At 57.6% G+C, this 12,061-nt stretch overlaps 1 protein-coding gene across 1 annotated transcript; it reads right to left on the bottom strand.

The window, feature by feature from the left end:
• Positions 1–4,865: 4,865 nt before the first annotated feature.
• UBL7 (ubiquitin like 7) lies at positions 4,866–11,717 on the bottom strand. The gene is made up of 10 exons (XM_066196460.1): positions 11,051–11,717; positions 10,481–10,600; positions 9,853–9,935; positions 9,669–9,753; positions 8,996–9,053; positions 8,057–8,190; positions 7,376–7,425; positions 6,623–6,790; positions 5,921–6,043; positions 4,866–5,230 (listed from the first exon to the last, which is right to left on the bottom strand). Exons 1-10 carry the CDS (start codon positions 11,232–11,234, stop codon positions 5,042–5,044), a joined length of 1,194 nt encoding a protein of 397 aa, XP_066052557.1. The 5' UTR covers positions 11,235–11,717; the 3' UTR covers positions 4,866–5,041.
• Between the last annotated feature and the right edge of the window lie 344 nt (positions 11,718–12,061).

Genomic DNA, 12,061 nt, shown 5'->3' with positions numbered 1-12,061 from the left:
AAAGAGCAGGAATGGGTGGCTCTGATCAGCCACGCTGCCGCCATGAGAGCTGCACTGTCAGCTCCATCTATCTCCCTGCCAGGTTCCAGCAGGTCAGCCTGCTCTGCAGTTTCTGACCCTCCTTTTCCCCCTGTGTGCTGTGCTCCTCTGCCAGGGCCTGCACTCCAGGGCAGCACTGGAATGGGAATGGAAAACTGGACTCCCACATCTGCCAGAAGCTCTGGAATCCCCAGGGAGGGTCCAGCATCACCACCCCCCGAAACAAGATGATAACCTCCCTTTATCAGCCCCAGCAGAGGCACAAAATCCTCCTGCACACACCTGGTTAAGGCCTGACCCCTCTGCAACCCGCCTGCCGTGACAGCAGCTGGAATCGGCCCGCATTTTTCCGCAGGGAATCCAAACAAACTCCCCTGGCTCTCGAGAAGCCGCTGGGAAAAGTTCCAGAGTCCTCCCTGAGCTGACCAGGCTCATAAACCTGAGCTGCTGAGGAAAAGCAAACTCCTTCCCCGTGACCTTGGAGCGTTATCTGTCTCGCCAGGAAGGGAGAGACGGGGCAGAAGGGACCATGTCCTGCTCCTCCTTCCCCGTGTGAGCCCTGAGAGCCACCCCCGGGCCTGGTGACACGCAGGGACAGCAGGGACAGCAGTGCAGGGACACTGGGAGCAGCAGCACCGGGCCTCTCCATCAATTCCAGCAGGATGTCCCCAGAGAGCCTTTGGCTCCTTTTTCCACTGGGCTGGGCAGGGAAGAGCTCCCCTTTCTTCCTGTGTCCCATCTGCCCTTCCTGGTGCTGCCTGTCACCTGCTGTGGGGCCAGCCCGGTCCCACAGGGCCCCTTCGGGACAGGGATTGGGGCAGGGAGAGAACAAACCAGCTGGGAACTCATCTGAGCAGGCAGCAGCTGGCAGGAGCTGGGGGTGATTAAACCCTGTGGAACCGAGAATCCTCCGGGGGTCAGGGCGTTTAATGCCAGCCAGACAAAGCCCACAAAGGGATCCCGCAGGGATCACTGCTCCCCGGCCCTGGAGCAGCAAACAAACCCAGCAGCACAGAGGGAAATGCTTGGGCTGGGCTGGGCTGGCTCCTTCTGCCTCAGAGACATCAGGGGACATTATTCCGGACTGCCCTGCTCCCCTGGCTGTCCTTGTCACCTCCTCCTGTCCCAGTGGCCACAGGCATCCCAAAAGAAAACCAGCGCCTCCTGCCCCCCGTGCCACAGACACTTCAAACGGAACCTACTCCTCCTGCTCCTGTGACATCAGGGGACAACATTGTTCCTGACTGCCCCACTCCCCTGGCTGTCCTTGTCACCTCCTCCTGCCCCAGTGCACCCCGAAAGGAACCCTCAAAGCTTCTCTGAGACACGGGAAGTGTCACAGACCCACAGCTCCTCCTGCCCAGCTGCTGGACAGCCTTGGGACCACTCCCCAGGGGTGACACAGAGGCCACAGGTTTAGCAGTTTAAAGAAAAACCTTGTGTGGGCTCTGCTCCCAACACCCCACAGCTAAGCTCCGAAAGTCCCCCAACCTCTGAGAGCCAGATGCTGGAAGATCTCTTAGAAATGGATTTTTCTCTGCTCACCCTGCTCCAAAGTTTTGCTCCAGCCTCTGTTCTTGGCCCTTGCAGGACAAAAAAGGAACTCTGGCTCCCCTCTGATGCTTATATGGCTCCTGGAGTGGAACCCCACAGCTCCAAACTCAACACCTGAATTAATTCAATCCCTGCTGAACCAGCAGACCCTGCTCTTAAATCAGCATTTATTTCAGAGGTAGAGGGGGGAGAAAAAACCCTCTCACAGGGATTTTGGGACACGTTTATGAATATTAGAACACTATAAATATAAAAGGGAACATAAGGAAATAGAAACCTTCTCACAGGGTGACATTTTCAGCCCATTTCTGCTTTCACTAAATTAGAATAGTTGCCTGGTTTTTATTGTGGATTACGTGGGCCTCTCAACTCTGTAACCTTAAAAGGACGCTTTGAGAGCTGAAACCAGAGCTCCTTTTTTGTCACTTCTTACAGGAAAATGGTGATTCATGCCACGAAAGGGACCGAACCCCGCAGGACACAGCTCAGTGTCACCTGCCCTGTCTCTCTGCTCTCACCTCATCACCTGTCCCAGTATCAGAACTCTCCTCCTTCCTCCAGTTTCCCCGAGGAAGAGAAAGACCAAAATGTCCCTACTGCCAAGGACACCTCTGTCCCTTTTTCTTTTGTCCCTTTCCACAGGCCTGTCCCTTCCCTGAGACTCCTCAGCTGACTGAACCAGCACAGAGCTGGAAAAACGAAGAAAAACTCGAATTTTTGATGTGTTCTGGCCTTTCCTACAAGAATAAAGCTGGAAGCAGCCAGGAAACTACTGAGTCCTCTGCAGAAAAGAAAGTTGATGGGCAAAGGCTGTGCCAGACAAATTCCTGCTGCTGTTCCTGCAGGATGTACCTGCCCAACAAATCCTGGAGCATTAGGGAAAGTCACCTTCAGTGATTTTCTGGAATTTACGTGCCAGGGAGGAGCTCAGGGCAAGGTGTGGAGCCACAGGATGTGACTGAGACAAACTGGGAACACTCAGAGTTTATCAGGCTGAGGGTGCAAAGAACAAACATCATTCCATGGAAATCTGTCCAGCAGTGGTTGAGGCACTGCAAAAGCCACCTGGGAGATTCTGCTCTGTCTCCATTCCACGTTTTTGCTGGAAAATCAGCCTCCCCCCAACACCAGAGAGACAAATCAACCCAAAATGAGAGAGACGAGGGGAAAAAGGGCTCCAGGAAAGCAGAGCACACATGGTGCAGAGCCCAGCCAAACCTCCACCCCCTCCAGGTGTCCAGCGAGGGTCAAGCAGCAGGAGGAACAACAGGATTATGGAAAACACGGGAGGAAAAGCAGCTGCTCCTGTCCATCCCTGCTGTCACAGCTTCCCCCGGCAGCCCCAGCCAGGCCAGCAGGGAACCAAGAGCTGCTCTTTGATGTCAGGAACAGAAGGTCTGCGCTTACGTGGGGGAACTGAGTCCTGCTCTTCCAGGGTCAGCCAACACTTCCCGGTGTGCTCCCAGTACAGCCCAGCCAGGGATGCGTGGTGGGAACTGGACACAGGGGCAGGACAGGGATGACCTGAGACCCGAGAGGAGCAGCTCCACTCTGCTCCAAACGTGGAGGGGAAGGTGCCAGGGCAGTGGCACCAGGGATGGAGCACAAGGAACAGCATTGGTTTGCTCTGTCGTGTTCAGCCACTCCCAATCAGCGACCTTAAAGCCATCCCATTCCAGCCCTTTCGTGGGCAGGGACACATCCCACCAGGCCTGGGATGCCACCATGGATCCAGGGGCAGCCACAGCTTCTCTGGGCACTCTGTGCCAAGGCCTCAGCACCCTCGGAGGGAACAATTCCTCCCTGACACCCAACCTAACCCCGTACTTCCAAAGCCTTTCCCCACTGCTCTGCTGCTCCACGCTCCCGTGTGCCAGCACGGCTTCCAACGGGAATGTGCAGCCCCGGGGCGGTTGCAGACCGGCTCCCAGCCCCCCTCTGCTGCAGGAGCTGCTGCTGCAGAGCTGTCGTGCCTCCCCAGCCGTGCAGGAGGCAGCAGAGCCTCTCCCCCTCCCTGCAGCTCCCCCCGTGCCTGAGCGCGGCTCTGCGGGGCCGGGGAGGCGAGGTCGTGAGCGGCAGCGCTGCCAACTTCTCTGCTGCAGCCAGGGAGAATGTGCCTGAGCTGCTGCTCCCAGCCAAGCCCTGCCGTTTGGGAAAGGAAACCAGGGAAAAGTCACTTCCAGCCCCAAAACCCAGGCAGTTCTCAGCTCTATGGGGGCGTGGGGAAGCAGAAATAGCAGCGAAAATGACTTCATGCCAAACGTGGGTCAACAGAGGGATCAAATATCCCAGGAGTGACACGAAAAACATCATTTCGGGACAGCAATGAGCCCTAAATTGAGAATTCAGGCGGTGCAGGAAGGCAAACTGGACGTGCTCGTCCCACAGCAGCTCCAGGAGAGCCTGTAATGCTTCCCCAGCTTTGGGCAGGAGCATCTGCGATCCGGCTAATCCGCGGTGATCCCGGAGGATTGAGGATTGCTGACAGCAGGGCCGTGGGGAAGGGAGGGTGCTGTGCATACGCTCTGTCCCGCCCTTGCAAAGCCAGGGATGGAAGGGGATTAATCGGTTTCCTTACACATAAAACCCTCGTGCGTGCCGAGGGCAGGGACCCGGGAGCCTGTCAGGAAAGCCATTGATGTCCATCGCATCTTATCTGCTCCAGCCTGAGGCACAAAAGCAGCCCCTCCCTCCCTCCCTGCTTCCCTCGGGCATTAATCCTCTGGACAGGATTAAAGCCTATCGGTGCGGCGCTCCCCCGCCGAGAACAATCCCGCATTTGCGGGGTGATACCGAGATGGTATCAGCGAGGATCACAGAGCTCGCAGAGCGATTACAGGGCAGCCCGGAGCTCTGCTGGGTGCAGGCACGGCGGCATCGCAGGAGAACCCGCGCCCGTTTTCACGCCTCGTTAACCCCGGCCCAGCTCCAGGCCTGGCTTTTCGCTGCTGCCACTGATTGCAATTATGGGCAAACGCCGTTAATTGGCTTTGCAGCCCGGGCACGTGGTGGCACCCAGGATTGGAGGGCCCTGCTGCAGCCAGACTGTGTCGGGGGCATTTCTCCAGCTCACTCAAGCTCAGCCCTTGTCATTTCTCTGTCACTGTCACCTGGTGGTGGCCAGGAACTGCCGTGGCCCCTGCTGAAACCCTCCACCTCCCACCACGGCAGAGCTTTTCCTGCAGTCCCACTCCCCTTCCTGCCCCGCTGGGATCTGCAACACACCCCGGGACAGAGCACAACCCACACAGCAGGCAGGGACGCGAGCAGGGTCCGTTTAATCCGGGGGGAGCACGGGAATGAAACGACAGATAGAACACCGCACAACGGGAGGAGCCACATCTCCAACGCGCTGAGTCCTGAGGAGGTTGGTTGGAGGCAGGATCTGGAGCTGCCCTCAGTGCTCCCCCCACAGGAGAGCAAGCCAAGGAGCATCCCCAGCACAGAATCAGCCCGGGGGTGCTGTCTCAGCACAACTCACCGGTCCAGCAGGAAGATTTAGGGGGCCCCCCCCAGCAAAGATGAGCTCCAGGGCAGCCTGGATGTCCCCTCCGGTGGCCTGCAGGGCCCGCAGGCTCAGCTCGTCGTCGTGGATTCCCATGTCCCGCAGCTGCTGCAGCTGGGGCTGCCACTGGCTCTGCTCACAGCAAAGAGAAGTTTGGGCTGGGTGGGAGAACCCCAGCAGGGAAACTTCCCACTGCCCACCCTCCCAGCTCCCGTGCAAACAGCTCCCGAAAGCTCAGTGATGCTGCAGAGTCCTCAAACCCACCGGCCCAGTTCCACCCAGTACTTTTGCAGGGTCTGTGACCATGCCCAAAGATTTTAGCTTTTCTATTTTTCATACATTTGTACTCCTGCAATTCTTTAGCGCGTAACTCTAAACTCCTTGGAGTGTGAGCTGCTGCTTTCCCAAGTTGGTCAGACACAACAATTCCTCTCCAGGGCTAGGAGCCAAGGACACCGCACTGCCTCAGGCCCCAGAAATGTAAACAAAAGTGAGCCGGGGGGGAGCAAACCTGGGGTAAATGACTTCATTACCTGAAGCTGTAATTGGAGGATTAACCCCCAGGACGCAAATGGACCAAACTTATTAAAGTGTGAAAACCTGTGATCCACCATCCATTTTTGGGTGTAGCCCCTGGGGGAGCTTCATCTGCCCAAAATGTACCTGAAGGTACCCCTTCAATAAATATAACAGCTTTTTATTCCCTGAACTTTGTCTGCCCTCTGTTTTGGGGCACCCTGAGAAGGCATCAGTGATGCCCCCACCACAGGAGGCAGCTGGGAGACACGAGTGGGATCCAGGATTCCAGGGGCTGCCACTGACCTGGAGGCTGGGCTGCCCTGAGGCCTGCAGGGCATGCTGGAGGGCCTGGCTGAACAGGTCGTTGGTGATGGGTGTCCCCGACTGGACACTGGATGACATTGGGGACGTCCCAGAGGAGTGGCCCTGGGAGGAGGGAAGGGATCAGGAGAAGGCTCCCAGGAACCTGCACGGAGCAACACCTGCAGCAGCCCCTCAGCCTCAATGCCATAGGGAAGGGAGCTTCTCCAGGAGGGAATGAAGGAGCCCCAGAGCTGACCCCGGCTGTGCTGGCTGCCCCCAGGGTGATGGGATCATGTGGAAGATAATGAACACATGGATTTGCATGAGGGAATGCAGAGCCAGGGTTGGGGTCACGTGGAAGATAGGGACTACAAAGATTTGCATGAGGGCATGCAAAGGCAGGTGTGCCAGGGTTGGGGGCAAACAGGGAACTCTTCCCTGAGGGAATGCAAAGCCAGGTGTGCCAGGGTTGGGGGCAAACAGGGAACTCTTCCCTGAGGGCATGCAAAGCCAGGGTTGGGCTCACATGGAAGATATGGATCCCATGGATTTGCACGAGGGCATGCAGAGCCAGGCATGCCAGGGTTGGGGTCACACAGGGAACTCTCCCAAGGGCACACGGAGCCAGGGCTGGGGTCACACGGGGAACTCTCCCAAGGGAACACAATGACTGTGCCAGCCCCTCGCTGCCCTGGCCGTTACCTGTGTGCCCGGGGTGGGCGTGTGGGAGCTGCTCTCGGGGGTGCTGGCCAGGGCCAGGGCGGTGGCCAGCTCGCTCTGGGTGATGGGCCGCGGCCCCGCCGCCCCCGCGTAGCCCAGCGAGGCCGGGCGCGAGCCGGACGCGCTGCTGGACGGGGTGGACCTCGAGCTCTGCGGGGAGGGAGAGAAAAGCCCCAGCTGTGAGCTCAGTGGTTGTGTCCCAGTCAAACCACAGGTGCCTGTCATACCATACCCAAAACCCCCAAGGGTGGAACTTTGGAAAGACAAACATGCCAGAGCGGGATGTGCTTTTTTTCCCACAGAGTCAGCTGTAGACACTGGCAGGAAACTTTTCAATCTATCATTCCTCAGCCCCAAATCAGGGTGATGTTAGCCTGGAACAAAACAATTCCCATTGACAGGCACGTTTGGACCCAAATATCCAGTTTTCCTGACAGAACCCTTTGTCCTATGGAGAGGAAGACTGCAGAAGGGCATGGATCAACATTCCCACGCTCCACTTTGGCTACAAGGGCGTTTCCTCCGTTCCATTTTCCTGTTTTGTGTTCAGCACTGAGGAAAACCCTCTCCTGAACAGCGTGGAAGCAGCCAGGATCAATATGTTTGTCTCCACATTCCCCCGGGGAGCCACAGCAGCTCGTGCTGTTCACCAGACGGGAAGGGAAGAGCTCAGGAGCTTCAGGGCTTTACAAATTAAACCCAAAACGAAGTGTTCCACCCCACCTGGCTGCTTACCTGGTGGAAGTCATCTTCATCATCAGAGAGCCCCTCAAAGAGAAAGCCACCTGCAGCAGAAAGGGGAATAAAAGGTGTCACTTTTATCGTCCCTTCTGCCAGAGTCGAGATTAAACGCTCGCGACAGTATTTCCTTTTCCTTCTCAGATACTTATTAACTCTTACCTATATTACCTACCCTTATCTATATTACCTATAGCCTAACAAACTATGAGTTCTACAGCACTTCTAGCTAACAAAGTAAAAATGGCCCCAATCTCTTTCTTTACAAGGCCTTTTAAGAACAAGCTGTCCAATTATGAAAGGACACCTAAATTATTTTTATTTTTGACCCAATAACCAACCACCCTTGGCACACAATGCAAACTTTTCTACCCAATTACAAAACACCGCCCAAACCCATGAAGAAGAAGGTGAAAAAGAAGGACTCAGCTTACACCCTAAACCCTCCCTCTTGCTTTAAATCTATATTACTACAGTCTAAAACTATAGTACTAATAGGAGCGATGCAGTAACTGTAAGATTTCCACCTTGTGACATCACACACTTCTAATCAAAGCACACAGCCATAATCCCGGTGCTATCAAAAGGGATGCGGCCAACCGGCAGGAATTGGGAGGCAGGTGAGAACCCCGTGGAGTTTTTGGCTGAGCAGGGAGTTCCCCGTCCAGGAGGACATACCTGGCATGTCCCGGTAGGAGCCCAGCGCCATGGCCCGTGAGGAGGTGTCCGGGGCTGGCAGGGGCGTGCTGCCCGCCACCGAGTGCAGCACCAGCACGATGGCGTTCACCAGGGCAGGGTGCGCCGGGATCAACCTGGGCACAGGCGGGCACGGCTGAGGGAGGGCACAGGGAACACAGCAACCTGCCCACCCTGCTGCCCCTGCTGCATGGCATCACCTCCTCCAGGCAGCCAGGGATCCTGCTGGACCCATGTGGGACCTGGCTTTGGGTCCATCTGGAACCCATGTTGGACCTGGCCTTGGGTCATTCTGGATCCAGCTTTGGATCCTTCTGGATCCCATGTTGGACCTCCCCTCAGTTCACCAAGGATCCTTCTGGATCCGTGTTGGGCCTGGACTTGGGTCCTTCTGGATCCCAGGTTGGACCTGGGCTTGGGGCACCAAGGATCCTTCTAGATCCATATTGGACCTTTCCTCAGTTCTCCAAGAATCCTTCTGGACCCATGTTGGACGTGGCTTTGGATCCTTCTAGAACCCATATTGGACCCTCCCTCGGTTCCCCAAGGATCCTTCTGGACTCATGTTGGACCTGGCTTTGGATCCTTCTGGAACCCACGCTGGACCTGGCCTGGGTTCTCCAAGGACCCTTCTGGACCCATGCTGACTTTTCCATGGCTCTCATTTCCCATGTGCTCTCAGGGGAGCAGTTCTCTGCTGCGAGCAGCTCCATCCAGGTGTGAACCCTGATCTGGAGGTGATGATGGCCCAGCCTCCCTCCAAACCTCCTCTGGATTAGCCCAAGTGGTGGATCCGTGTTTCCTGCTGCTGAGGGAGGAGTGTCCCAGCCTGGCAGGCAGGAGCAGAGCTCGGTGACCCACAGGTGACACGCAGGGACACAAAGGCACTGCTGAGTCACTGCCCCAGCTCGGGGAACTTACGTGTCCAGCATGTTGGGGTCTGCAAACACGGAAAACAGATCCTTGTCCTGCAGAACTCCTGGAAAAGACCAGGAAACGCCGTGAGACAGGATACAATAAACAGGAGCCAGTCATACAAAAGCCACCGTGACAAATGGGAATTGTTTTCCAGGAAGTGAGTCATGAGTAAACACCATAAATGCTCTTATTGTTCTTCTGAAGTCATTGTGTTCCTGGAGAGGCTTTTGGTCACAGCCACACACCCAAGGGATGGGGCTTTTCCAGCAGATCCTGTGGGTGTTCCACCTCAAGGGCAGGATGGGAGCTGGCCCCCAGCTCCCTGCAGCCAGGCTGTGACTGCATCCCAAACTCCGCCTGTCTCGGGCTGCCACCATTCCAGGACAGGCTGGATTTAATTAATCACTTTGTAGCACTTTACAGCAAGGACAGAGCACTCATCCCTCCTTTCCCTGACCCTTCTGAAGCCAGGATCCATTACCAATGGAGCACAACTGACACCTGAGCAGCCACCAACTCTGATGCTCCACAAAGGGACAAAACAATGAGGGTTTTTTTTTTTTTTTTTTAACTCTCCCTTCTCCCTGTCAGGAATTCGACCTAGATTTGGGTGTTCCCCTTCCCCCACCAGGAATCAAGCCCTTCCTCAGATCCTCTGGATCAGAGCCAGACTCACCCAGAGCCACGGGATCGCTGCTGAGGCCAGGAGTGGCCACAATGATCTGATCCAGGGACTCCTTGTTTCCCAGCATCTTGAAGACCTGCCAGGGAAAGCAGTGCAGATCAGGACTGTCACCCACTGTGGGACGGTCCCCAGAAGGAAGGGACAGCTGAATTCCCTCCAGGAACAGAGCACTCACAGCATCTCTGTAGGCAGGGCTGCTGTGCAGGGCAGTGTGCAGGACACGGAATTCCCGGACTGCTGCCACCTTATCCACGGGCTCTGAGGGGAGAAAACACCCCAACAAAACACAGCTGGGCCTCTGCCAGCCCCCAAAGCCATTTCACACAGCACTGAGACCTTCATGCCGAAACAGGGATCCTTTAACATCCTTGAACTGGTGCAGTCACTGCAGAGTAACAACTCGCTGCACTCCCAGATCTTAAAAATACCCAGGAATATCCTCCCACACGTGCCACTATGGGAATGCCAAGCACAACTCCTCCTTTTGTACAGTCAGGCACAGCAGGAGCACACACCAGCCTGCTCATCCCCGGGGCTTTGCTCCAGATTCCCTGGCAACGCCCCTAAAATGGATCCCGGGCAATAAAGGAAGGGATGATCCCTCTCCATGCTGCACAGCTCATTCCTTAACTCTTCTGTCGGCAGGAAAAAAAAACACCCAGGTGCTGCTGGGAATTCCCAAACAGGGGGATTCATTCCCCTGGAAACCTCCACAGCAGCGAATCCCAGCAGAAGCTGCTCCTCAGTCCCTCATAAAACACACCCCAAGGAGAATCCAAGGGGTAATCCCCACGGCTCCTCACCTGGCTTCTGGTCAGGCTCAGGCCAGGACTTGCGCAGGACGTGGACAGTGGAGCCGGACTGGATTCCATAAAAATCCAGGGTCTGGTCATCCCTCAGCTTCCGGCCACAGTAGATCAGGTCTGAGGGGAGAAACACCTGAAGATAAACACCTGTGGTGCTCTCAGAGATAGCTGGGGGGGCTCTAGGTGTGGCTTAGGGCCCCAGGGGTTATTGAGCAGCTGGAGCTGCTCCAGTTGTCTAGGGAGCAACACAGGGAAGTTGTGGAGCTGAGAATCAGGAGGGAAATCAGGGAGCTGATCTAGAGGAGTTGGCAGGGTCACCTGCTGCGTAAGAGCTGACCTTTCTCTCAAGGGAGAGAGATATCTCACAAGGACATAGAAGTGGTGGGAAGCCTAAATATTCCCTCCCAAGGGCACTGCCGCGGCTGGGGCACCGTGATCCCAAGGAAACAGGGCAAGAACACCGAACCCTCCCAGCAACAGCAGGATGCGGTGTCCCGGCCGCGGCGAGGACGGGCCGAGGGTGTCCCCAAGCGGCGGGACGGCGCCAGGCTCCGGCGGGGCACGCACCGATGAGCTCGGGGTCCGGCATGGATTCCTGCAGTTTGCCCGTGATGAGCTGCTTGAGGTGCGAGATGCTGCAGCCGCCCAGCGGGCACTCGCCCAGCTCCGTCTCCGGCAGGCGCAGGATGGATTTGGGGGCCAGCGGCTGCTCGGCCAGCTTCACGGCGATGTGCCACTCCGGCAGGGCCATGGCGCCTCTGCGGGGCGGGACACAGGCGGGGCAGGCCCCGCACACAGCGAGCCCGCGTCGGCCCCAGCGCCCACTGAGCCCCGACCCCGCCCGGCCTCAGGGGGATCGGGGCTGTTCACCCCAGAGACCCTCCGCAGCTCAGGGCATCGGGGCTGGTCTCCCCACAGACCTTCCCCAGCTCAGGGGATCGGGGCTGTTCTCCCCACAGACCCTCCCCAGCTCAGGGCATCGGGGCTGTTCTCCCCACAGACCCTCCGCAGCTCAGGGGATCGGGGCTGTTCTCCCCACAGACCCTCCGCAGCTCAGGGGATCGGGGCTGGCCTCCCCACAGACCTTCCCCTCGGCTCAGGGGGCTCCCGGGTGTGTTCCCCACAGACCCTCCCCAGCCCAGGGGGATCCAGGCTGTCCCCCACCCCAATCCTCCCTCTCAGCTCAGGACAGTCCCGGCCGTGTCCTCCCAGACCCGACCTCCCCCTCTGCCCAGGGGGTCCCGGCCATACCCCCCCCCCGGCCCCCCCCCTCAGGCCATCCCGCAGCTCAGGAGGGTCCCCGGCCGTGGCCCCGGTGCTCAGGAGGTTCTGACCGTGGCCCACCCCAGACCCAACGTCCCCTCTCATCTCAGGAGGGTCCCGGCCGTGTCTCCCACCCCTGCCCACCGCGGGGGGCTCCCGGCCGTGCTCCCCCGGCCCTCCCAGAGCTCCGCGCTACCTTACCCCCACGGACCGGAAGCGGAAGTCTCGTGAAACGCCGTGCACGCTGGGAAACAGAGTCCGAAAGAGTTGGTGGTAAGCTCCTCCCGAAGTGAAGGCGCTGCTGATTGGCCGGCC

This window comes from Chamaea fasciata, unplaced genomic scaffold (assembly GCF_029207755.1).
Source record: "Chamaea fasciata isolate MVZ Bird 193981 ecotype frontalis unplaced genomic scaffold, bChaFas1.0.hap1 SCAF_14, whole genome shotgun sequence".
Taxonomy (NCBI): Eukaryota; Metazoa; Chordata; class Aves; order Passeriformes; family Sylviidae; genus Chamaea; species Chamaea fasciata.
Note: the sequence above shows the minus strand (reverse complement) of the source record. Positions and strands in the feature narration are given on the sequence as shown.